Genomic DNA, 26,348 nt, shown 5'->3' with positions numbered 1-26,348 from the left:
GCCCCCACCCGCCATTGGCCAGCCTTATATTTACGTCGGTCCTGCGCGCCGAGGGGCGGAGGTGGGGGTGGAGGGAGCCCGGCGGCCTGAGCGGAAGTGCGGATGAGCCGGTTTCCGGGGCCGCTGGTGTGACGTGTCCCGAGCCTGGCGCAGCAGGAAGCGGCGGCGTTCGCGGCCTGAGTTCCCGACGCCGGCCCCGGCTCGTCTCCCGCTGCCGCCATGCTCGACTTCTTCACCATTTTCTCCAAGGGCGGGCTTGTGCTCTGGTGCTTCCAGGGCGTGAGCGACTCATGCACCGGGCCCGTTAATGCGTTGATTCGCTCCGTCCTGCTGCAGGTACCGCCCCCGCGGGATCAGAACTCCGGGTTTCTCCGCCCCAACCCCTACCGTGGTCCCCGCTTCGCCTGATCATCCCGCGCGTGACCGCTACCCTCCCTGCCCACCTCAAACCGCCCACTGTCCCGTAAGCCGGACTTCATTTCCTCCTGCTGCCCCCCGTGGACCTCCCGCAACTTTGCGGACCCCTCCCCCGCCCCGCCCCGGTATCTGGGACCGGAGCCGCATGCCGCGGCCCCTCGGGACTTCCTTCGCGCCCTCCGTCCACCTCCCCGCAGCTTGGTTCTCTCTCGAGGCTGGGTGAGATTATGGATGTGAAAACATCGTTAGAACCTGGAGAGCCGCTCATAAATCTGATTGTTTATGTGCGGCCCCACGTGTCTTGGCTTACTCATCTCTCCCGAGCCGGGATCTCCGTTTCTCCTCGGTAATGCCAGATGCCTGGCATCCGCCTGTTGGGGGGAAACGTCTGGTTCTCTCCCAAAGCTACTCCTGGAGGGGCCACGTCTGGGTTTTCTGGGGACAGTCTGAACCCTGAGACGACTCTTTTTCTAGGAACGGGGCGGTAACAACTCCTTCACCCATGAGGCACTCACACTCAAGTATAAACTGGACAACCAGTTTGAGCTGGTGTTTGTGGTAAGTTTGGGAGTATTTTAGAAAGACAACGATTAAATTTCCTACACGGTCCGGATTGTTAAGAGAATCCCAGTTAACCGCAGCCAGTGTGTATGGTGGAGTTGTTGAGAAAACTAGCAAGGTGGAGGGGGGTAATGGAAGCGGCCTCTGGGCCCAGGCAGAGCTTGGCTGCCTGTCAGGCGAGGGAAACCTGCCAGGTGGCTGGGCCTGTCTCTCGAGGCCTGGGTTGAGTTGGCTTCCCTCCCTTCTGGGCTGGCATGTAAGCAGATCTCTTGGCTCTGTTTCTTCCCCTAAACAGGTTGGTTTTCAAAAGATCCTAACGCTGACGTATGTAGACAAACTGATAGATGATGTGCACCGGCTTTTTCGGGACAAGTACCGCACTGAGATCCAACAACAAAGTGCTTTAAGTCTATTGAATGGCACTTTTGATTTCCAAAATGACTTTCTGCGGCTCCTTCGGTGAGAGGCCTCCCCTCTCCAAAATCAATTTCCATGACTGGAGAGCTCCCTCCTTGAAGGTGGTTCAAGGGTAGAAAATTCTGTGTTCAAAGACACTCCTAATTTGCTGTCCAGTCCTGCTTGCTGTCTTGGTGGGAGGGTTGTTTTCTGGACTCCTCTGACCTCCTGCACAGGGAAGAAAGATCAGCCATTCTCTTTGCTCTTTAGTGAAGCGGAGGAGAGCAGTAAGATCCGTGCTCCCACTACCATGAAGAAATTTGAAGATTCTGAAAAGGCCAAAAAACCTGTGAGATCCATGATTGAGACGCGGGGGGAAAAGCCCAAGGAGAAAGCAAAGAACAGCAAAAAAAAGGGGGCCAAGAAGGAAGGTGAGCAGAGCTCTTGCCACAGCGAGGTGGTCCATCCTTTTGTCATCGCTGGCCTCCCTTCCACTCAAAGGCGCGCTCACCGCCCTGTCATTTCCAACCTGTACACTCTGATTTTGCCCTGAAGGATTCGGAAGACGTCTGTCCGTTGTCTAGTTGGTAGGGGATTGGCTTTGTCTCCAGTGAGGTTTCTCTTAACAGGTTCTGATGGCCCTTTGGCGACCAGCAAAGCAGTCCCCGCAGAAAAGTCGGGTCTCCCAGTGGGGCCCGAGAATGGAGTGGAACTTTCCAAAGAAGAGCTGATACGCAGAAAGCGAGAGGAGTTCATCCAGAAGCATGGGAGGGGTTTGGAAAAGTCCAGGTGAGCATTTTGGCTTTTTCTGGTACTTTCCTAAAATGCCGTGATGGTGGGGACAAGGGACCTATCTACGGCTCATGTGTTCTTTTCTGCTCTTCCATGCTAACCATCTGCAGCAAGTCCAAGTCAGAAGCTCCAAAGGAGAAGGGCAAAAAAGCGCCCCGGGTGTGGGAACTGGGTGGCTGCGCTAACAAGGAAGTCCTGGACTATAGTACTCCCACCACCAACGGAGCCCCTGAGGCTGCCCTGTCTGAGGACATCAACCTGGTAAGAGACAACAGCATCAGAGTGAAGGTTACCATTCATAAGAAATGGGGAAGAAATGCAGACTAGGAAAGTGAGACCTGGATTTGAGCGAGGAGTTACACTGGAAGCCTCCCCACCTGAGAGCAGTGTGGACAGGGTGCGTCCTGGGCTCTTTCCTCTCGGAACCCTTAGTGTTCCTGACCCCCTCTCCTTCCTTTCCCCATATCCTCCAGATTCGAGGGACTGGGCCTGGGGGGCAGCTTCAGGATCTGGACTGCAGCAGCTCAGATGATGAAGGGGCCGCTCAAAACTCCACCAAACCTAGGTAGGGGAACTTCAGGTGTGGGGGTGGTGTGTATGGCTGCAGTTGGTAAGCTGTAACTCCTGCCCGCTGGCTTGTGTGTATTTGTGATCTCCTGTGCCTGCAGTTCTACCAAGGGAACTCTGGGTGGCATGTTTGGGATGCTGAAGGGCCTGGTGGGTTCCAAGAGCTTGAGTCGGGAAGACATGGAATCTGTGCTGGACAAGATGCGTGACCATCTCATTGGTAAGTTCCGAGAGCTGGGCTGACTCCCATCCATGGGGTGGGCTGGCTGTGAGCAGGGCCTGCAGTTTCTCAGCTGTGCCATCAACATGCGGCCACAGAACTCACACACCTTTCCCACTCTCCTCAGCTAAGAACGTGGCTGCAGACATTGCTGTCCAGCTCTGCGAATCTGTCGCCAACAAGTTGGAAGGGAAGGTGATGGGGACGTTCAGCAGTAAGTACTCTTAAGCCAGAACATGCTTATACATACCGAGCAGTTAAGCACACAGACTTCCATTCTTACTAGGTACGTGACTTCTGGCAAATTCCTTACTTCTAAACCTCTGTTATATAACCTAGACTTTAAGAGTTATTAGGGTAAAATGAGCTAATACTTATAAAGTGCTTAGAATAGCATGGGTTGGGTTCCTGGGCCAATAGTGTAGCACCATCCTAGCCCCTTAGAACAGGAAAGAGTTGGGCATCTTGGAATACATTCCTGGGGCTTCCTGGCTATGCGCGTCTCTACCTGCCCTTTCAGCGGTGACTTCCACGGTGAAGCAAGCCCTACAGGAGTCCCTGGTGCAGATCCTGCAGCCACAGCGTCGTGTGGACATGCTCCGGGACATCATGGATGCCCAGCGCCGCCAGCGCCCTTACGTCGTCACCTTCTGTGGTGTTAACGGAGTGGGGAAGTCTACTAATCTTGCCAAGGTCAGTGCAGGTCCCCAGCCTGACAGTGCCATAGCTGTACTCTCCTTGTCTTAGAGCCCTGGCTCGAGGTGACACTGTGAATGTCACTGTTTTGCAGATTTCCTTCTGGCTGTTAGAGAACGGCTTCAGTGTCCTCATAGCTGCCTGTGATACGTTTCGTGCTGGGGCTGTGGAGCAGCTGCGCACACATACCCGGCGTCTGAGTGCCCTACACCCCCCAGAGAAGCATGGTGGTCGCACTATGGTGCAGTTGTTTGAAAAGGGTTATGGCAAGGATGCTGCTGGCATTGCCATGGAAGCCATTGCCTTTGGTACGGTGCACAGAAGTTCATGGGAGTAGCTGGGGCCCCCTTTCCTTCCTGGGTTTCCTTGGAGTTTGCACAGAGGGTCAGGCTTACCCGGTTACAAAGTCACTGCTCAAAAGCAGGAAAAGGGACTAGTTCGTTGCCACATTCTGCCTGTGTAGTTGATGGCAAAGCTAATAGTCTAACCGAAGAAATCTACATTGGGTCACCTTTACCCTGTTGCTCCCCTTTTCCCAAACATGTTTGCTGATGGCCAGGCATAGAACTGGTCCTTTTTTTATATTACCTTATAACCAAATCCAGAATCCAAGAAGTTAACAGGCTGTTAAGTATTAAGGGTCAGGGTGGGTGTTTTGAGTTGACTGCTTTCTCTCTCCCTAGCACGTAACCAAGGCTTTGATGTGGTGCTGGTGGACACGGCTGGCCGTATGCAAGACAATGCCCCTCTGATGACCGCCCTGGCCAAACTCATTACCGTCAATACACCTGACCTGGTGCTGTTTGTGGGGGAGGCCTTAGTAGGCAACGAAGCCGTGGACCAGCTGGTGAGGGCTTGGGCCTAGTTCTCTTTACACTCCAAGCTCTGGCCAATTAGATGGTTCTTACATCATCTCTTTGCTTTCCAGGTGAAGTTCAACAGAGCCTTGGCTGACCACTCAATGGCTCAAACACCTCGGCTCATTGATGGCATTGTCCTCACCAAATTTGACACCATTGATGACAAGGTAAATGTGGATGGCACAGGACAGTGAGACTGGAGGGGGACAGGCATCCTTCAGGGGAGCTGAGACTGAGGCCACATTGGCTCTAAGTTTTCTGTTACTGAGTTATTACTACTGAGGGAGTGAAAAGCAGTAGACCTGAGCTAATGGGCTGTCCCTTTCTCCACTTCAGGTGGGAGCTGCTATTTCTATGACGTACATCACAAGCAAACCCATCGTCTTTGTGGGCACTGGCCAGACCTACTGTGACCTACGCAGTCTCAATGCCAAGGCTGTGGTGGCTGCCCTCATGAAGGCTTAATGTGGCTCTTGTCCAATACCAAATTGCCGCTTTCCCCAAGCCCCTCTTCCTGTATCAAGAATGTGCTTTAGAGTCTGTGAGCAACTTGTCTTCAGTGTAATACAAAGGCAGGGTGAGGGGATTTCCAGGGGCCTGCAGCTCCTTCTAACCCCGTGCCCTGCTCAGTCCAGCCTCCATCTGCAAGGAGGGCCTAATCATGTTCCAATCACTGCCCAGTGACTTCCCCTTTCCTACTCAGGCATCCCCTTCACTCTGCAACAAACTCCGTTACGACAGCTTTGACCAATGGTTGGAAGACCCAACACCAGAGCTTTGCTAATCAGTGTGGTCATGGAGCACCTGGGCCTAATGAGCAGGCTGCTGTGCCAGCACCGTTAGGTTAGACTTGCAGCGCCAGCGCTGGGTGATACCTCTCCCTAGGACACACAGGTTTCAGGTCCTTGGGGCCAGGATGACACCACCTCACTATGGCAGTGTATGGCCTGTTCTTAATTGCTGCTAATTCTAAATCTGATGACGACTCCTACCCCATTGTTGCCCCCAAAGCATCAGCTCGGCCAGAGTGATTTCTTACAAGTAAGTGGAGGATGAGTCCCTGCTTCCCTCGGAACTCAAACAAAGGGAGCCGACTGCAGTGCTGCATTGGGCTTCTCAGCCTTCCGGCTTGACCCCACACCAAAATCCAGATGTAACCTTTGCATGTTCCCCTTCCTGGGAGAAAACACTTGTCAGAGGCTATCAGTCGCCCCCGCCCCAGCTCCATCCTTCACCTCCTGAGTGAGTCCTGGCTTTCCTCATCCCTCTCTACAGTGCCTGGTAGACAAGTGCTACATTGAAGAATACAAACCTCTGTTCAGACTTGTCCTGTAGCTTGGTATTACAGATGTGCTATTAGTGCAATAAGGTGAAGGCTGTCCGCCCAGAGAAAAACATAATTTATATAAGAAAATAAATTTCATAAATAAATTGCCTTTTAGGTCTTGGAGTTATTTATACAGGACTCAAAACTAAAACCCCACATCACACTAACGTATCTAGGGCGTATTTATGGTATAGAAGGGCAACAGTGATGCTGAGGAATCAAGTCATCATTGTCCCAAGAACAAGCTCACCCCACCCAAGGTGAAAGAATTTTCACAGTGAGTTATAAAAATGAAGCTTATCAGTATACCTTGGGTGCAAGTTGGAAGTTTTCTACAGTGACTCTCAAAGCAGAGCCAGGGCCCTGGCAAGTAAATGAACAAGCTTTTAATACAGCTGTTATGTAAAATACTGTACACTGTAAAAGATCTAGAAAACTAGAGCTTCAAGTCATGTTTTAAAAAAGCCATTAAGCTGAGTTGAAAAACCAAGTGTAGAGTACAAAACTGCAACAAGAGCCATGAAGATTCCACGGCTTCTGGATGCCCCGAGTCCTTCATGCAGAGCCGCAGCCACCACCTGCGCAGTGCCATACTGATCTGCCGTGTGGACACAAGCATGTCCAGCCCAGGGGGCAGGGGGTGCATTTGGGTCCTGTTGTCACTTGGGTGTTCTTGAACTGGAACAGGCAGCAGAATGTCAAGAAACCAGCCAGCATGAAGGAGTCAATTTAGAGTATTTCCTCCCCTATTCTACCCCCAACCTTCAACCTCTGTGTATTGGTATTTCTGGGTGCTGTGTTGGGTTCTTGCAAGTTTACTTGTTAAACACTGTCCACAGTAGGGCCTGACAGCTTGGTCTGGTGGTGCTGATTTCTCTAGCTTGCTCATGTACTGCAGCCTGTGAAGAGAAGGAAAAGGTAGAGAATGAAATGAAGTTTCCCAGGATGGGTTTTTGCAACAAAAGCTGCAGATATTCAAGTCAATCCTAAGCTTTCTGAAGACAAAGCAGAAGGTTCTAGGACTCTTGTTAACAGACCGCATATGAAAAGGCAGAGTCCTTAATAGGTAACACAGGCAAATTACTATTTTCCCTTGCCTTGACTGAATCTCAGGACAAGTGTCTACAGATGGAATAAACAGAATGGGAAACAGCTTACCTCTTAGCTCACTGTGGGCTGCGGAGGAGCCATTTAGCTGACCTTCTCTCACCATCCCTGCTGAAAAGAGAGTGCATCAGTGTGAGACGTCAGCCTGAAAAACTAAGAAAACCAGTTAAAGGGAAATTAAAGCACATGGTGGGACTGCAGACACTGGCACTCAGAAATGAAACAGTCAAGAGCAGAGCAAGTAGAATACCATGAGTAGTCCTCAGATCCTTACATTCAGCTACAGAAGCGAGAAAGGTTTCTTCCTGCACTTAAGACTGCTTGTGAACAACACATTTCACACAGAGTGAGTCTGCCATCCCTCTGTAGTCTGGAAGGCCAAGCATAGTTTTAAAAAATTCAGTCTGATCAGGGATGGGGAGCAGCACATGAGCTGAGCAAATTCAAGTAGAAGAGTGAAAATCAACAGCTACTCCTGTATTAGAATATGGGCGAGATCTTCATCCCCTATAGTACGATCAGCTACACACGGCTTCATTATATTAATAGGAAAAAAAAGAAATCAGAAATTGGCTAGCAGGAATAATTAATTAAATTGTAACATCCACACTGGAATATAATACTGTCAATTAAAAACAGTGGTTATGGGGCCGCCTGCAGCACCGACATCCCGTATGGGTGCCAGTTTGAGTTCCTGCTGCTCCACTTTCAATCCAGCTCCATCTGCCTGCCCTGTCCTGGCTGTTGCAGCCATTTGGGGAGTAACCAAAGGATGGAAGATCTCTCTCATTCTAATTTTCAAATAAATATTAAAAAAGAAAAACAGTGGCTATGAAGATTGTGACGATGTGGGAAAATGGATGAGGTAATACTAAATAAAAGTACCCAAATTGTAAGTATGTACTTTGTTTAAAACTATGAGAAAATATACACGGAAAATTATTATAAACACACCAAAGTAACTACTTATGTGGTAATGAACCGCAAGGTAATTATTTTCCCCATGGCCTGCTTTTTCTGAAATACATGTGCTAGATCCTCCATAATCTTTTGAAAATAGGTAATTTTCACCATTTATAAACAGTCCACAGCACAATGCATGCGAGGCACAAAGGAGTGCTGAAACACAAAACAGCAAAAAACCTCTTCTTATCATGTATTTACAGACTTAAAATATTACCAGACAGGAGAGAAGCTTTACAACATCTCAAAATTGAAACTCCTGCTAGATTGCAAATTGCAAACCTAACTGATCATTCCATTAAAGCCCCGTGGCCAGACTGAAAATACGTCATTTTTAGAAGTACAGAACATCTTCATGACGGATAACTTTGGGGAAAGTCACTCTGGTAGGAAGCCTACATAGCACATAACAGAATCTACATTTCTATGATTTGGTGCGACAGAAATAGCTGTCCACAGGATTTTGTTGTAAATGTTAGCATCTTTCCTGGGCACAGAATCTCAGAATACAGATTAAAAAAAAATATGTAGAGCTTGGGTGTGTATCTCTTGTTTAATGAAACAGAATATGTGCAATGGCAAAGCCTACTCTGGGTTGCAAATGTGGGCAAACAGCACAGTCTAGGACTGTGGGATGCCAGAAAAACATCCCCAACAAAGCAGAGCCAACTTTTTCCATAGAAGAGAAAACCTTGGTTTGTCTGTCTAAACCTTCTGAAGAAAGGGTTGACCTTGTCTGCCGTGGTCCTGTTTCACAAAGCATGGCCATGGAAGAGCTTGGAGAATTTTTCATCACAGGGTAGTTCTTTTATTTATTTATCTGACAGGCAGAGTTACAGATAGAGAGAGAGAGAGAGAAAGGTCTTCCTTCCGTTGGTTCATCCCCCAAATGGCCGCCACGGCTGGCGCTGAGCCAATCCGAAGCCAGGAGCCAGGTGCCTCTTCCTGGTCTCCCAAGGAGGTACAGGGGCCCAATCACTTGGGCAATCCTCCACTGCCTTCCCGGGCCACAGCAGAAAGCTGGACTGGAAGAGGAGCAACCAGGACTAGAACCCGGTGCCTGTAAGGGATACCAGCACCGCAGGTGGGGGTTTAACCAAGTGATCCACGGTGCCGGGCCCCATCACAGGGTAATTCTACCTGAAGCCATCTGATGCAGAAAAGCAACCTGGGAAGGATTAGATTTAGGAAAAGGTAGCTATCTCTTCAGTTACCCCTACGTTAACAGGCCCCCAACATGTGTTTGTTGGATTAGGAGTGAAGCACTTATTAACAGACTTTGCTTGCAGTCCATAACAAACCAAACCTTTATCACAATTCTTCCCTTTATTGCTAGAGCCTGGAGAGAAAATCCCAAGTAAGTGGTGACCCCTCACCTCTGACTTTAATACGACCCTCAGTGGTTTCCAAATAACATTTTAGAAATTTGTTTTGTTTAAAGATAGTGCATAAGTTAAAAATTACTCCAGATATTTTTCCATATACACACAAATAGAATATAGCTACAGTTTTATATAAAAGGTTTCTACAATGTTCATGGAAATGTGGATTATGAAAAAACTATGCATGGATTTCAAAACCTTTGTAATCAAACTTATCTTTGAATGGAACTGACCATATGGCATTTACAACTCTCTCTTTAAAAATATTTTATTTACTTATTTATTTATTTTGAAAGAGTTACTGTGAGAGAATGAGAGAGTGAGGTCTTCTATCTGCTGCTTCACTCCCCAGATTGCCGAAACAGCCAGCACTGGGCCAGGCTGAAGCCAGGAGCTTCATCTGGGACTCCCACGTGGGTGCAGGGGCCCAAGCACTTGGACCACCTCCACTGCTTTCCCAGGTACATTAGCAGGGAGCTGGGTCAGAAGTGGTGCAGCCAGGACACAAACCAGTGCCCATATGAGATGTTGGCATCACAGGCAGTGGCTTTATTGGTTATGCCATCACTTCTTGGCCTTTTGGTTAAAATTAAGTGTATCACCTATGCCACAATGCCGGCCCTTACAACTTTTCCTTTGCTTATGTCTGTGACCTATTTATGACAATGAAAGCATTTCCCCTTTTATGGCTTCATCATATTTCATCAATACTTAAGTTTAGTGTTTCTAAAAAATCCCCTCTGGACTGGGACATTTTAAGTTTGTTCCAATTTTTGCCATTACTTACAACTCAGATTCCATTCTCAGGGACACATACTTGTGCAATTATATACTTACTCCTTAGGAGAAATGTCCTCTAGCATCAACTGCATTGATGGGATTTCTGGGCACATATTCTAAACTTGCCTTCATAAAAGTTACACTAAGTTTATCTCCCCACCAATGTACTACACGAGTAAGTTTCCTCCCAGCCTTAGTCAAAATGCAGTGATCAATCTTCTGTACTTCGTCATAATTCTAATTGCATTTACAGTGAGGCTGAAGCTCTTACAAAGATACTTCTTTCGTTCTCCTTGCTTTCTGTTTCTTTTTTTTTTCTTTTTTTTTTTTGACAGGCAGAGTGGATAGTGAGAGAGAGAGACAGAGAGAAAGGTCTTCCTTTTGCCGTTGGTTCACCCTCCAATGGCTGCCGGGGCTGGCGCGCTGCGGCCGGCACATCACGCTGATCCGAAGGCAGGAGCCAGGTGCTTCTCCTGGTCTCCCATGGGGTGCAGGGCCCAAGCACTTGGGCCATCCTCCACTGCACTCCCTGGCCACAGCAGAGAGCTGGCCTGGAAGAGGGGCAACCGGGACAGAATCCGGCGCCCCGACTGGGACTAGAACCCGGTGTGCCGGCGCCGCAAGGCGGAGGATTAGCCTAGTGAGCCGCGGCGCCGGCCCCTCCTTGCTTTCGTACTGAATGCTGAGGGTACTTTTGTCCAATTTCCTGTTATCCAAAGGGCACTCAAAAAAGTGCCAAAGGCTGCGACCTCCTGCCGGATAGGACTAGGCATGTCATTTCTCATCTTCGTCATGTTTTTATGCATCATACACAAAGCTGAACAGCTGTCTTCCCCTCCGTCTTAAAATGCCTCTTACCTGGGGCCGGTGCTGGGGCGCAAGAGGTTAATGCCCTGGCCTGAAGCACTGGCATCCCATATGGGCGCCAGTTCAAGACCCGGCTGCTCCACTTCCGATCCAGCTCTCTGCTATGGCCTGGGAAAGCAGTAGAAGATGGCCCAAGTGCTTGGGTACCTTCACCCACGTGGGGGACCAGGAAGAAGCTCCTGACTCCTGGCTTGGATTGGCGCAGCTCCGGCTGTTTCGGCCATCTGGGTTGTGAACCAGTGGATGGAAGACCTCTCTCTCTCTCTCTCTCTCTCTCTCTCTCTCTCTGCCTCTCCTCTCTCTGTGTAACTCTTTCAAATAAACAAATAAATCTTAAAAAAAAAAAAAAGCCTCTTACCTGATCTACCCCTCGTGGAGATCTCACACGTCAGTCGCCTGAAATATTCCGGAAGATCGGCATAGTCATTTCCATAGGAGATGACTTTAATCCCCTTATCCAGCATATTTTCTCGAAGCTTCTTGAACTCGTCAACATCTCCTCTCCTAACCAGCATGAAATGTTCGAGGTCAGATTTATGCTTGACAGCCTCCAGGAAAAGCGCCTGGAAAGTGGTGTCATCCACAGTCCAGCCACAACCCAGGAAAAGAAACGACTTGTTTTCATAGAGTTTCTGAATCTCTCTCTTGAAGGAAAAGAAAGAACATATTAATGACACTATGAACATCCACACAACACATGTTAGAAATAGCACGTTCACAGTGATATCTAGCAGACGGTGATGGCCAATTTTCAAGGGCACAGGTATGTTCCATGAAGGAGTCTCAGCTCCTCTTATTACTGTAGCTTGATGGCAGCTGGTCTATAAGTCTGCCTTTCCCCGGCATTGATAAGGGTTTTACAGGGTTGGTGCTGGGCTATTAGGCTTCTGTTTTAGATTTATGTGCCCAGGGGTCAGGAGGCACTGAGTAGGTTCTTCCTACTCAATTTCTGAACAATAGCTGCTCCACTACCACCACTTTTTTGCCTTACAAATTGAACCAGGAATCACCACAGAAGGTAATTCTATCATTAGATTTGCTCAAAGTCTGGAAACTTGGAACATCAACACGCACATATGGGTGGTGTGTGTGTGTGTGTGTGTAGCAGGGATTTTGTCCATGTGGTCACCTGATGAATGCAGTAACAGTGGATGGAGGGGAAGAGCAAGCCCCTGGCGCTTTAGGAAACGTCCCATTTTCTTGGCCTTTCTTCTGCTGCATCACGTCAAGATGCTATCATCATCTGGGACCCAGTCCTGACAGCAGCCAGCATGCAAGGTTCTCCTGTGGACCCTCCTACATTTCACTGGTGAGGAAGTGCTTCTGACTGGAATATGTATGTGTCAACAAGTCCAAAACTGACATCCCAAAGGAAGTTTCTCACAAAGGAGGAAACTTCCATCTTATCCCATTTTTGTCCAATGACCAATTAGTGTGAATAAATGTGGTCAGTATAAGCCCATGACCACTTACACAGAATCTGTTTACAGTGTATGCTTTCAAATGCTGCTTAAATTATTTTTGGCATAGAGAGGGATATTAATAAACCAAACAGAGGAGGTGGCTAGTACCATATTCCTTGCATACGAAGATGCTGCCAGCAGCAGAGTGTCCACGGCTTACCAGCAACCAAGCACAGATGAGGACCCCGTGGGTGACACCTACAGCCAGGTGCAGCATGGCCTAGGGCAGGATGCACACCCCAGGCTAAGCAGCACAGGTGACCAATGAGAAGAAGGCAATCCCCCTCTAAGCCCTGTGCACACTTAGTGGGGCTCCCTGGGCAGGAGCCCGAGACCCGAGGACAGCGGCACTCACCATAACTTCAGTGTTCCTGAGCACGTTCTGATATCCAGCTGGATGAAGCACAATGCCACTGGGGTTGGTGTAGACCCCATGGATATGTAACACGCTCAGCTTCCGCTTCTCCTGCGCCCACTCCAGAACCTGCACGACACGCATACAGCTTACCTGGCTGACAGCAAGAGCACCCGCTTCAGGTCACAGTGAGCAAGAAGCTGTGTTGAGGACCAGACTTCTGACCTAACTCTCCAGCTCCATAGCACAGGACAAGAATGCAAACCCTGACACAGCCTAAGTTTCCATTTCAGGTATGACCGTCAGGAATGCTGACAGCAAGTCTGGTGATTTCTCTTTAAAAGTCACAACCAAAAATTAGAGTTCTATTGTCATAATTTACAGAAACAACAGGGGCCCTTTCTCTGGTGAAACACACAGGAGCTGTGCATGACTGTATCAGGGATGCCCCCCTGAAATCGAGCCTCCCTGAATCCGGGCCCTTGTCACGGTGACTTGAGGCTGGCCACAAGGCTTACATTAGCCAATGGGGCATCAACAAACATGACTCAGCAGCAGCCTGGGAAACGCTGGTCTGACGAGTCTGTTGCTTCTGGAACCCAGCTGCCTTGTGAAGAGCCTGGGCTAGCCTGCTAGAGAGATGACCCAGCCAACCGCTGACAGGGAAACAGACCTCGCCCACCACCCGGCCCCAGTCTGGCCAGCAGATGAGTTCAGCCACCTGAGTGAGCTACAGAACCGGCAGAAGATGTGCCCAAGGAGCAGCTGGGCCCAGCTCCCCTTGCTGATTCACTGTACCCCAGGCATGTGTGTGTCCACTGTTCTAAGTCACGGAACTTCTAGGGTGGTTTCCTCTACAACAACAGGAGAGGGGCAGAAGAAACCACTTTGGTCTTCTCCGAGGAACCTACAACGTTGCCTATGAGAAGGCATCACTGGGATGGTGATTACAACAGCCGCCTGCAGCCTGCGGGGTTCGTCTTTCCAATTAGCACATTTGAGAGATATGGGGATATGGATTAGGAAAAATGGCCTGGAGGACAGACATTTAGAATTTGAGTATTACCAGACACCATTTCTACCACTGCACGGCTTTCCCCACTAGACTCCAAAATTGCCCCTTTGTAGCTAAAAATACAAAGAAAATGTCAAGACTGACAGATCCTTAGTCTGAAAAGGAACTTAGAGGCTTCTGAGGCCCATGAACACTTTATCATGATCTTTGGAGATTATACCAGAAACTGCATGGAAGCTGTTTTAGCCACCAAGCTTTAAATTTAACTTGATCAGTCACTAATTAAAAAAACATTTACTTGGCACCTACTATGTGCCAGATGCTATCTGAGACCCGAGTTGGGAAGGCTGACACAGTACCTGTGCAAATGGAGCTGCTATTCCAGTGGGGCAAACAGTCAAAACCAAACAGAAGAAATAGCCAGGGTAAAAACCACAAGTTACAATTAGTGCTACAAAGGAAACAAACAAAGGAATTTAAACAGGGTGGAACACTCAGGTTGAAAGGAATCGGTGAAGAAGCTGCTGGCCACACAGAGCACGAGGGAGAAGGCTTCCAATCTGCCTGCCAGAGAAAACCATTCTTTGTGGCACAATTTCTCTCATTTCCATCCCCCCCACTCCCACCCTTTTTTTTTTTTTTTTTTTTTTTTTTTTTTTTTTTTTACAGGCAGAGTTAGACAGTGAGAGAGAGAGAGACAGAGAGAAAGGTCTTCCTTCCGTTGGTTCACCCCCCAAATGGCTGCTGTGGCCGGCGCGCAGCACCGATCTAAAGCCAGAAGCCAGGTGCCTCCTCCTGGTCTCCCATGCAGGTGCAGGGCCCAAGCACTTGGGCCATCCTCCACTGCACTCCTGGGCCACAGCAGAGAGCTGGACTGGAAGAGGAGCAACCGGGAATAGAACCTGGTGCCCCAACCGGGACTAGAACCCGGGGTGCCGGCACCACAGGCGGAGGATTAGCCTAGTGAGCCGCGGCAACGGCCCTTCCATCCCCTTTTAAAATCCGTTCCGAGGTCAGCAAAAACAAGAGTGGTATTACAGTGCTGCCACCGCCACCACCACCACCCCCCACACCTGGCAGAGGCAAGCCCAGCAGTGCATGCCTGTGGGCCAATCACTCAGCCATTCAAGCTCGGCTCAGCTGGGCTCTAAGTGGGACACAGAGGTAGGTTCCTGAGGAGAACGAATGAAAATTACAAGGAGCAGGATAAATGAGGCCTTGAGGCCTCCTCTCAGATAGTCAGACTGACATATTTAACTCAATATTATGACAGATGGCTTACGTATAGTAGGGGCTATGTGGAAAAGAAAGAAAGTCTGCAGCATATTAATCTCTCCTCCTAGCGAAGTGCCTCCTCTAAAGCAGTTTTCCTCCATGTCCAATAGACACCAGACAGTGTATCCTGGGAGAGAACTCTGCATGAATATTTCAGCATCTAATACTAAGACGTGCTGGATGCCTTCCAGTTCAAATGACTGCCTTAAAACTGGGTAAAACTGTCAAAGCTCATAGTGATACTTTAAAAAAACCTCAAAATCCAATTTTTCTAGTGGTCCATAATTACTAACAGACCAAGTAGGAAACAGCTCTCCTAACGAAGACACAGACCAGCAGCCTGAAGAGACTAATGCTTTACGTTTTACCTTTTTCTCATCAGTAAGGTCGAGGGATTCAAGCTGTTTTCCCTGATCTGCTGCATACAGTTCCAGAAGGTTATCAAAATTTGTAGTTAACACCAGGGCTCCATTTTCCATCAGGTGCAGAACTGACTGAAGTAGCTGCTTTCCAGAATCTTCCATCTTCGACTCCAGGTCATCAAATACTTCATATAAACAGTCCTTGAAGAATGTAGATCTAACATTACTGGTACGCTGCAGAAGGAATGGAAAGAGGAAAATTAATCCAAGGTGTCTGGGCAGTCCATTTGTTTTCACTGGAGTAATAAATTATTGAAACATACACTGTACTTAAGACAGGGCTAAAATATTCTCTAATGGGGCTGTAATGAGGAAAAGTGGGAGACACATGCCCAAGGGCTCAGCACAATGCCTAGTCTACCACAACGGTCAAAAGCATCACCTCTGTGGCAGGCACACAACCACAGCTCTCTGAATAGGCACAGCTCGTTTACACTTTACCACCGGGACAAAAGGAGGTTCAGGAGAGAAAACACAACACCATGAACCCTAGCTAGGCCTCAGAAAAGGAGGCCACAGTTCTCATTACACCTCCCTCATCTATGGAATAACCACTAAAAGATCTGAATGTGGTCGAGTGTCTTTTTTCTAATCCTAGGCATTTTATACAACTGCTCATGGACTTAGGGAAAAAAACATTCACCTTCTTCCCACTTCCTTTTTCTCTAGCACAATTCAGCCATCTGTTCACAGATTTGCTATGAAGAATACTACACACACATAAGTCATTATAAAAAATGTAGCAAGCTTTATAATCGAGAATTTGCATTTTGCAATTGTTAAAATACCAAACACTAATCATTCTAGGGAGATTTCCCATTTCTTGACATTCAGTCAATATTTAAGTAACTGCTCTTCCAGATTCATTCTCACACACATGAGCACAGTCATGTGGCGCTAACTGCTTTGATGGATGCAGCCCACACATATACAGTGGTCTCCTAAGATGTGTGTATGCTCCCTCCACGATATTCACACGACGACAAAACTGCCTGGTGACACATTTCTTAGCCTGGGTCCCTGTTGTTAAATGACATGACTGAATCCCTGAGGAGTAATTACACCAACCTCAGCTGGAAAGCTGGTTTTATAACGTAGAGCACAAAGTGACTCTGAAATGGGAAAGTAACCATGCAATGTACTATAACAGGGACCTGATTCCCAGTCTACCCCTGATTAGACAGAAGGAAAGCAAGAGTCAGTGACTATAGGCCCAGTGTTTCCCACTGAATCTACAAATGACTGAACTCAGCTGTCAGGGAATAGATATCTAGCTCCTTCTGCTTTCCCTCAAAGTGGTCCCCTCCCTCCCCAGTTGCGTAGTGTGTCTCTGTAATAGTGCAAAGCTCAGAAGATCTGTTTCCATGGAATCATCTAAGCAGATTCAGAAAACACAGTTCAATCTGCTACACTCTTTCCCTGATTTGTCAAGGTATTTTATAAAATCACCAACTCTTTAATCATACTAATCAAGTAAAAGGTAACTATGTCATAAAGGAATCTTCAGAGCACAGAGCAGAGAGAGCTTCCACCCTGTGGAGCAGGGCTCTGGGATCCCTCCTCCATGCTGTACCCGTGGTTGGAAGACAGACCTCTTGCTAAGCACCACTGCTGGTGGGTATAGAGCTTCTTTCTCCATGACAGATCATCCAATAACTTATGTGATTAAGACACACATTTTCCATTCTCATTACATAATGGCATAAATAATCAGACTACATACTAAGAGGGCATAGGCTACCAATGAGGGCCTGTAACACAATGTAGTCAGATGAACATCTGGTCAGAAACAAACAGTGAGGAATTTGTAACTCTAGTTAGTGCTAAGTTTCACTACAAGCAAGAGTCAATTATACGAAACCAGGCATTTTTCCAGATTTGTTTTAAAAAATATGATGCCCTTTTAATGTCTAATAAAATTACAATCCCTTGCTACGATCTAGCAATCCCATTTCTGGAAAGAGACCCAGGGATTTAAGTGAAAACAAATGAAATAACATATACAACGTTATCACTGCTCCATTCCAAAGCAGCAGAAGCCTGGAAACAAGACAATTACCATACAGAGGAGTGTGTGGCTGTCAAATGCCCCTACACAAGCAGCTTTCAGAAAGTTCATGGAAATGTGTGCTGTGAGAAACTACTGCACCAAAACGAAAAAACAAAAACAAACAAAAAACACCAGTTATAACATATCTGAACAGAACAGAATTTAGTGTGAGGCACTAAGACATCAGTTTGAAAAGAGCCCCGAACATTCCAAACATGAATTCGGCTAGCACTGAGGCAAGAAGAAACAGCAAATGTATGTTGACCTGGAAGGAAGAGCAGTCAAGTCACTGATGCTTCATGCAAAATTTATGGGGACAATGTTCCTGAGAAACCAGCAGTTTACAAATGGGTAACTTGTGTGAAGTACGGGCAAGACAACACTGAAGATGAAACACACTGGCAGACCACACACATTAATTTGTCAGCAAAGAAAAAAAACAATGTCTTGTCTATGCCCTGATTGAAGAGGATAGATGATTAACAGCAGCAACACAGTAGCCGACACCAGACGTTGAAATTGGTTCAGTTTACACAATATGGACTGAAAAACTGAAGCTGAGCAAATTTTCTGCTCAATGGGTGCCAAAACGGATGCAACTGCATCAGCTTCATTTTTTAAAAAGATTTTATTTGAAAGGCAGAGTGACAGAGAGAGAGAGAGAGGTAAAGACAGAGAGACATCTTCCACCTGCTGGCTTAGTCCCTAAATGGCTGCCAACAGCCAGAGTTGGTCCAGGCTGAAGCCAGGAACCCGGAACTCCATCTGGGTCTCCCACATGGGCCATCTTCCACTGTTTTCCCAGGCACACTATCAGCGAACTGGACTGCAAGCGGAGCTGCTGGGACTCAAATCAGTGCTCCAAAATGGGATGCTGGCATCACAAGTGGTGGCTTAACCTGCTGTGTCAACACCAGTCCCTCAATGGAAATGCTACACAAGATCCTGAAGTACAGTGCTTCAAAAAACTGGAAGAGGACAGGAACCATGGCTTTACCAGTGTGATTCTGATAACAAAGCAACGGCTACCCAGAAGTGGAAGTAGTCTGGTCAAAGCAGAAACAGACCAATCATGAGCATATGACATGGTAATAGTTTTCAATTACTGACTTTATGGAGGACCAAAGGACAGTAACATTTGCTTATTATGACACTGTTTTAGGAAAGTCAATAGAAAGTTTAGCAGAAAATGCCTGGGAAAGCTTCTCCAAATAAGGGCAGTGTTACTTAAAGTCTTCTTTTAGCTTCTTCTCATTTCTTTTTGTCTGTTAATCTTAAAAAACAAAATCAAAAACTTAAAGGACATCTTTTTTTTTTCTTCTCCCAATTAATAATGTAAAAAAGGGGCTGGTGCTGTGGCGCAGTGGGTTAACACCCCGGCCTGTAGTGCCGGCATCCCACATGGGCGCCAGTTCGAGTCCTGGCTGCTCCAATCCCAATCCAGCTCCCTGCTGTGGCCTGGGAAAGCAATAGAAGATGGTCCAACTCCTTGGGCCCCTGCACCTGCGTGGGAGACCCAGAGGAAGCTCCTGGCTCCTGGCTTCAGATCGGCGCAGCTCCAGCTGTTGCAGCCAATTGGGGAGTGAACCATCGGATGAAGACCTCTCTCTCTCTCTCTGCCTCTCCTTTCTCTGTGTAACTCTTTCAAATAAATAAATAAATCTTTAAAAAAAAATAATGTAAAAAAGATGGCACTGTGATCGTTAAATTCCCAGGATCCTCCGTTCTTTGGGGATGGACTAAATGGCTGGTATCACAGCTGACAAAAGTGCCCTGAACTTGACGGGGTTTACATTAGAAATAAGTTTTAATTTTTCATTTTTCCATAAACATTTTGAAGTCCCCTTGTATTCCAACACCAGTTTAATTATTATGCACACAGACAAAAAGGCAAATAATCAGGTAATCACGGTATGGAATATATTTGCTTGCTTCTAAGAAAAGAAACATAAAAGGTTAGAACCAAGGAATAAACTCTCTAAGTCACTTATTTTGGCTAACTATCTTTTAGTTTCTATTTCTTCAGGTTATCAAACCTTGCATATCAACATAGAGAGGAAGGAAACAGCCTTTTGTAGCTGCACTCAGATTTGAGAGTTTTTCCACTCTTAAAGCATGTGGCTCTATAACTAAATTTCCCACCAGTAGCTTCTTATAAGAAAAGACAAAGGAATGAAAACACAAACAGGGGGTTCAACAGTCAAAAGGAAATGCCAAACTCCCACAACTTGTAAGGACCTTTCCCCCCTCACTCAAAACAGGAAATTCGATCTGTTTGCTGTTTCATTCCCTTCAAACTTCTCTTATTTTTCTAGTTCCAGACAGAGTAAAAACAACACACACATGCCCTCTTTTTTGCCAAGATTATGAACATTTTTGGTGCATTTATGATGTGCCAAATACTATATATCACTGATTCTTCACAAAACCCCTGGAGGGAACATCCCAGTTTTACAGGTGGAAAACCAGATGCAGGAAAGCTAGGGAATAGGCCCTGTCCTGGTGCATTTAAGGGAACTATACACAACCATCTGAGCGGCCCCCTGCACCTCCACCATTTCACAGTCCCATGCTCTTAGGAGGGTTCCCCATTTTCCACATCCCTGGCAACACAGGGTAAGTGACTCTCTGACTACAGCTGACTATTCTTAGTGGATGCATCTCATGGGGTTTTGATGAGCACTTTCTTATTGACTAACCACAAGCATCTTTTTGTGTTCCTATTGACCACGTGCGTATCTCTCTTCCAGATTGTTTGCTCAAGTTTTAACTGGACTGCTTCTTTATTATTATTGAGTCCTAACAGCTTCTACATATTGTGGGTCTAAATCTTTATCAGATCTACAACCTGGAAATACTTTTGTAATTCTGTGGCCACCTTCTTGACAACAATTAAAGCATCAAAGTTTCAGATTCTGATAATATCCTAGTTACCTATTTTTACTTTGTTCCTTGGGTTTCTTGTATCTTATCTAAGAATGCTTTGTTGTGCTATTTTCGATTATTGTTGCTCTGTAGTGAGTTTTGAAATTATGATGTGTGTGACTCCTCCTGCTTAGCTTTTTCAAGATCGCTTTGGTTATTTTGGGTTCTTTGTGCAGTTTATGTCTTCTTTTCCAATATGGATGCCTCTTATAATTTTTCTTGCCTAACTGCCCTGGCTAAAACTCTCTAAGTCACTTGTTTTGTCTAAATATCTTTTAGTTTCTATTTCTTTAGGTTATCAAAGTTTGCATATCAACATAGTGTGGTACCATGTCAGAACTGAAGAGCGCACACAGCCTTGTCTTGTTCCTGATATACAGGGAACACTAAGATGTGTTGCCACTAACGTTACCTCTGAGTTCTTTATCACACTGAGGTAGTCTTCTATTATAATTTGATGGTTTTTTTCCCAAGGTTTATTTATTTCAAAGACAGAGAGACACAGTATTCCACTGTGCCAGTTCACTTCCCAAATGCCCACAACAGCTGGGATCAGGCCAGGCTGAAGCCAGGAGCCAGGAATTCCATCCAGGTCTGCCACATGGGTAGAAGGGGCCCAAACACTGAGCCATCTTGCACTGCTTTCCCAGGTGCATTAGCAGGCAGCTGGATTGGAAGTGGAGCAGCTGGGACTTGAACTGGTGTTCATATGGGATGCAGTATTGCAGGCCGCAGCTTAACCAGCTGTGCCACAACGCCAGTCCTGAAACCTATTATTTTAAGAGTTCTTTGATTTTAGCTCTAATATTTCAATTTTAATTTTTTTAAATGGTATGAAGTAGAGATCTCATGATTTCTTTAAAGCCCATTAGTTATTATTTATACGGTTCTAGGTAACAATTTTATGCCAATCAAGAACAAGAAAGTGAAAAGAGAATGTAAAAAACCACAAGTTCTGTGACGGGCATTGGTGTAGTGGTTAAGACACCACATCCCATATCAGAGCACCTAGGTTCAGGTCTTAGCTTTGTTTCCAATTCCAACTTCCTGCTAACGAGAACCTGGGGAGGCAGCAGGTAATGGTTCAAGTCCCTGCTTCCCGTGTGAGAAAACTCTCATTGTACACACATGCTTCTCGCTTCACCTTGGCCTTGTCCTTGGCTGTTGAAGGCATGAACCAGCAGATGCAGGATTTTTTTCTCTCTCTCTCTCTCTCTCTGCCTTTCAAATAAGTATTTTTTTAAAGGTAAAATATTAAAAAAAACACACACAAAAAAAACTACAAGGCTCTGCAATGAGACATGAATCAACAGGAATTTCCTTTTTAATGCCATCTTTTAGGCTCTTGCTGGCACTTCTTCCTATAGCTTTAAGGTACTGAGGGAAAACCATCACTGACTTTTTAAGAAGTTTTTTTTTTGAAGGTGCACCTGACTTTATAAAATTCAAGATATGCTTTGGTATTATTATTTCCAAATTCCAAATATATCTTAGGCCAATCCTGATTTTAAAGAGATTTGTAAGTTATTACCTCTAAAAAGAACATTAAGAACTGGTTTTGGCTCACCCAAAAAATGATAATGATTATATCCAGTCTTCCTGAGGTTCCCTAAATGGCACAGGTGACAGGAATACAGCTTTTACAGCAATGAGTGTGGAGACTAAATTGAAAACACAGTGCTAATGGGACAGTTGCCTCACTTTTGTACATATGAAGGCCTCAACATCGTAACTTTCCCAACGCACACTCTGTGAAACGGGGTCAAGACAATTACCTGAAAGTGAGCCCACAGACATTTTGCAGAAGCACAAGTGTTATGCAAATTGAGAGGCTACAGGTGACTATCCCCTATAACACCCAACATACCAGTCCTGCTTTGGGGGCTAGTTCCGCTGCCCACAGAAGGTACTCACAGGAGAGAGTTTCTGGATGAGGTCATGTGCCACATGGACAAGGTTCTTGTCTTCGTGGAGACATTTCTGAAACTTCTTGCTCTCCTCATCTTCTAGAAGGTCAAAGTCAATAGCAGCATCCAGTAAGGCCTGAATCAGCCCCTTCCAGGATTTCAGGGCTGGAACTTGAGGCGCAACAGCAGCACTGATGCCTGTGCCAATCACCAGCACAAGCTCCCGGGGCTTCTTGGTTTTTAGGCTTGGAAGCAGCTTCCTGAAAGGCAACAGAAACCAGAGGATCAGAACATCCCATAGATCTGAGGCACAGCGACAGAAGAAACCAAGGTTGTCAGTGGGAACTTTTCAGCTGCAAAGACAGCTACCAGTTTCTGACACTCCCCTGAGTAGCTTAATCAAAAAGGCCAGAACACTGTGCTGGCGCTTGCTGAAAAGCAAAGTTATAAACCTATTTCAAGAAGCCTAAACAGCAACTTAAAAAAAATATGTTGTCTTTGGGACGGGTGCTGTGGTATAGCAGATATAGCCGAGCCTGCAGGGCCGGCATCCCATACGGGCACCAGTTCAAGTCCCGGCTCCTCCACGTCTCATCCAGCTCTCTGCTATGGCCAGGGAAAGCAGGAGAAGATGGCCCAAATGCTTGGGCCCCTGCACACATGAGGGAGACCCAGAAGAAGCTCCTGGTTCCTGGCCTCAGATTGGCCCAGCTCCAGCCATCGTGGCCATTTGGGGAATGAACCAGCAGATGGGAGGTCTCTCTGTCTCGCTGTATCTCTGCCTTTCAAATAAATAAATCTTTAAAATATATATGTGTGTGTATATAATATAGTCTTCTTTATAGACTTGTGAACCTAAGAAAACCCACTAACATTAGGAAAAAGTCCAAATATGAGCATATCACAGTTCAGCTGAGCTCTGCTAACTAAATTACATTTTACAGCAATACTAAATTTCAAAAGAACATGTTTGATTTGTGTTCCAGAAAGACAGAAAAGAACTCCATACAAATTAAGCTCCTATTATTGAGAAATATAAAATAGCAGATGAAAAAAATTAACTGCAAATTTTATTAACATTAAGATAAAACTGAGCATGAGACAGTAAAAATAAAAAATGAGGACAAATCTAGCCTTGGTTTTGTTCTTAATATTCTCAGGCAAAAAAAAAAAAAAAGAAAGAAAAGAAAAGAAAAGAAAAGAAAAGAAAAGCAGTTAGCAGAATTTATGTACTTCATATGCCTCACATACCCAAATAAACAAAGTACAGAGCTATTCAATAAGCGTGACAGAAAGCTGGACACGTCCTTTCTCTCCACGTTAGGCACAGATAGGTTTCTGCTCTGAGGCTCATACGTGAGCAAGCACGGGTACAAGTGTTTGGTTTTGTTCCCCCACCACCACCTTTCACTCTGAAAGAATGTGTTAAAATCCCTATTTGAAATATTCCTTCACTTTAATAATTGTTGATGGCATGCCTTTTCCACCCCAAAACTGTCTTTTGTCCAAATAATAAAATGAACAGAAATAGGATCAGCATTTTGGCACACACAAGAAAGGAATAGTATTTTTAAGGCTTGGGGAATTGAATTTTGGGGAAATTATGTCTAGAACTGCCTTCTGTATCCCCGGCTCCTGCATTCAGTCCCTCAACAAATATGAAAAACCTGCAGGCACCAGCCCTTATGGCAGGTCCCAGCGATGTACTGCGAAGTTCAGTCTTCTGGAGAAGACTGAGAAAAGACCCTAGAAGCAAAGGATGAAAAATGAGTTTCGGTGTAGAAGAACCACGATACTGAAGCACACAGCAATACAGGTACACACCAAGGAGTCACGAGGACCGTCAAAGGCGGCTAACGGGGGCTTGCAGGGGAAAAGGACTCTCACTTTATACTGCTGCGTGGCTTCAATTTTTTTTTTTTCACCACACACATACACATCTGAGCTATAATTTTTCCTAATGAAGACTTCCAATTTAACAGTTTTGTATTATTTCTGGTCCTCCTTAAAGTGACTGAACAACTGTCAGTGCTTTGAGGATAAAAGTGCATAAAAAGTAGAATAAGGCTACAGAAAACAACAAGAAATCAGAGGGCGACAAAATCCTGGAATTTGTGAAGGCCGATTCTCTTTCTAGAACCTGGGACACGTTTAGGGACATCTGAGAAAAGAGGAGCACCTGGATCAGAGGCAATTACACGGCTAAGACTTGGGGCTTGCCTTCTGGGGAGGCTGTGCCAAGAGGACTCTGGATTTGAGAACACCGCACAGCTGGAGATCAAGGAAAAGCCTGAGTACAAAATACAAGAGGTTGTAAAAAAGGTCATAGAAATATGCACTATCTTTTTTTAAAAAATATTTATTTAGAAAGGCAGAGTTACAGAGAGGCAGAGGCAGAGAGAAAGAGAGATCTTCCATCCACTTGTTTACTCTCCAGATAGCTGCAACGGCCGGAGCTGCGCTGATCCAAGGCCAGGAGCCAGAGGCTTCTTCCGGGTCTCCCACGAGGGTGCAGAGGCCCAAGCACTTGGACCATCTTTTACTGCTTTCCCAGGCCATAGAAAAGAGCTGGATCAGAAGTGGAGCAGCCAGAACTCGAATTGGTGCCCGTATGGGATGCCGGCACTGCAGACAGATGCTTTACCTACTATGACACAGCGCTGGCCCCTGCACTATCTTTTAATTCCATTTTCCACTAATATTTTAAAAAATATATTTATTCATTCATTTGAAAGGCAAAGTCAGAAAGAGAGAAAGAAAAAGGTCTTTGGATGAAGCTCCAGGCTCCTGGCTTCAGCCTGGCCCAGCCCTGGCTGTTGTGGCCATTTGGGGAGTGAACCAGTGGATGGAAGGCTTTTCTCTTTCTAACTCTGTCTCTCCCTCCCTGTAACTTCACCTTTCAAATAAATAAATCTTAAAAGAGAGAGAGATTTCCTCATCTGCTGGTTCACTTCTCAAATGGCCACAACAGCCAGATCTGGTCCAGGCTGAAGCCAGGAGCCAGGGACTCCATCCAGATATCTAATAATGGTAGTAGGGGGCCCAAGTACTTGGGCCTTCACCTACTGCATTCCTAGGTGCATTAGCAGGGAGCTGGACTGGAAGCAGGGCAACGACTTGAACCAGTGCTCCAGTGTGGGATGCTGCTCTTGAAAGCAGGGACTTAGTCAAATGCATAACAACATTGGCCCCTTCACTAGTTTTGTTTTTTTTTTTTTTTTTTTTTTTTTTTTGACAGGCAGAGTGGACAGTGAGAGAGAGAGACAGAGAGAAAGGTCTTCCTTTGCCGTTGGTTCACCCTCCAATGGCTGCCACGGCCGGCGCACCGCGCTGATCCGATGGCAGGAGACAGGTGCTTATCCTGGTCTCCCATGGGGTGCAGGGCCCAAGCACTTGGGCCATCCTCCACTGCACTCCCGGGCCACAGCAGAGGGCTGGCCTGGAAGAGGGGCAACCGGGACAGAATCTGGCACCCCGACCAGGACTAGAACCCGGTGTGCCGGCGCCGCAAGGCGGAGGATTAGCCTAGTGAGCCGTGGTGCCGGCCTTCACTAGCTTTTTTAAGCAGTCTCATATTAGACATCTCCCAGCCCCTTGTCCCCAGGGGAAGGCTCCCAGACACTAGCAATCAACCTTACATCTGCTGCATCTTCACCCTCCATCAAGTCAGGAGATAGAGGATTGTGCCTTGAGAAAAAGACCCACAGCTTCTGCCAGGTGGGAGTCCCTCGGCTGCAGAGCCAGGGCCGTGCCTGACACCCACTGGAAGGCTCATCAGCAACCCGGGCCCTGATGCACACACAGATTCTCCAAGGGCCTCTTCAGTGCTTTTGCCATATGAGCAGACTAGGAGGGTCACCATGCATTTTGAAGAAAGCCCCTGACACCAGAATTATACTAGCAGGCAGAGAGGAATTTGGAGGAAAAAAGAAGATATAGGGGGGCCGCTGCTGAGGCATAGTGGGTTAAGCCACCGCCTGCAGTGCCGGCATCCTATATGG

At 46.5% G+C, this 26,348-nt stretch overlaps 2 protein-coding genes across 10 annotated transcripts in view; one reads left to right on the top strand and one right to left on the bottom strand.

The window, feature by feature from the left end:
- Nucleotides 1-37: 37 nt before the first annotated feature.
- SRPRA (SRP receptor subunit alpha) lies at nucleotides 38-5,940 on the top strand. Its single transcript, XM_002708596.5, has 14 exons — nucleotides 38-336; nucleotides 892-975; nucleotides 1,274-1,437; nucleotides 1,645-1,805; nucleotides 2,004-2,163; nucleotides 2,277-2,427; nucleotides 2,640-2,731; nucleotides 2,835-2,953; nucleotides 3,081-3,167; nucleotides 3,474-3,646; nucleotides 3,744-3,957; nucleotides 4,333-4,496; nucleotides 4,578-4,676; nucleotides 4,846-5,940. The coding sequence occupies exons 1-14, from the start codon at nucleotides 220-222 to the stop codon at nucleotides 4,972-4,974; spliced, it is 1,914 nt and encodes a 637-aa protein (XP_002708642.1). The 5' UTR covers nucleotides 38-219; the 3' UTR covers nucleotides 4,975-5,940.
- Nucleotides 5,941-6,207: 267 nt separating this feature from the next.
- The window catches only part of FAM118B (family with sequence similarity 118 member B), a 51,631-nt gene continuing 31,490 nt past the window's right edge, over nucleotides 6,208-26,348 (bottom strand). For 5 of the 9 annotated variants that reach the window (XM_008259444.4, XM_008259450.4, XM_070048285.1 and 2 more), the window contains 6 exons: nucleotides 22,355-22,607; nucleotides 15,412-15,639; nucleotides 12,754-12,882; nucleotides 11,294-11,579; nucleotides 6,995-7,054; nucleotides 6,208-6,735 (listed from right to left, as the gene is read on the bottom strand). In XM_008259444.4, coding sequence (XP_008257666.1) covers nucleotides 6,722-6,735; nucleotides 6,995-7,054; nucleotides 11,294-11,579; nucleotides 12,754-12,882; nucleotides 15,412-15,639; nucleotides 22,355-22,607 — 970 coding nt within the window. In that variant the 3' untranslated portion in view covers nucleotides 6,208-6,721. The remainder of the gene's footprint in view (nucleotides 6,736-6,994; nucleotides 7,055-11,293; nucleotides 11,580-12,753; nucleotides 12,883-15,411; nucleotides 15,640-22,354; nucleotides 22,608-26,348) is intronic. The other 4 variants (XM_070048289.1, XM_017342643.3, XM_070048290.1 and 1 more) reach the window with 1 other exon arrangement.

Source organism: Oryctolagus cuniculus, chromosome 1, assembly GCF_964237555.1.
Source record: "Oryctolagus cuniculus chromosome 1, mOryCun1.1, whole genome shotgun sequence".
In the NCBI taxonomy this organism is placed as follows: Eukaryota; Metazoa; Chordata; class Mammalia; order Lagomorpha; family Leporidae; genus Oryctolagus; species Oryctolagus cuniculus.
The sequence above is the reverse complement of the archived record's forward strand: the minus strand, read 5'-3'. Positions and strand labels throughout refer to the sequence as shown.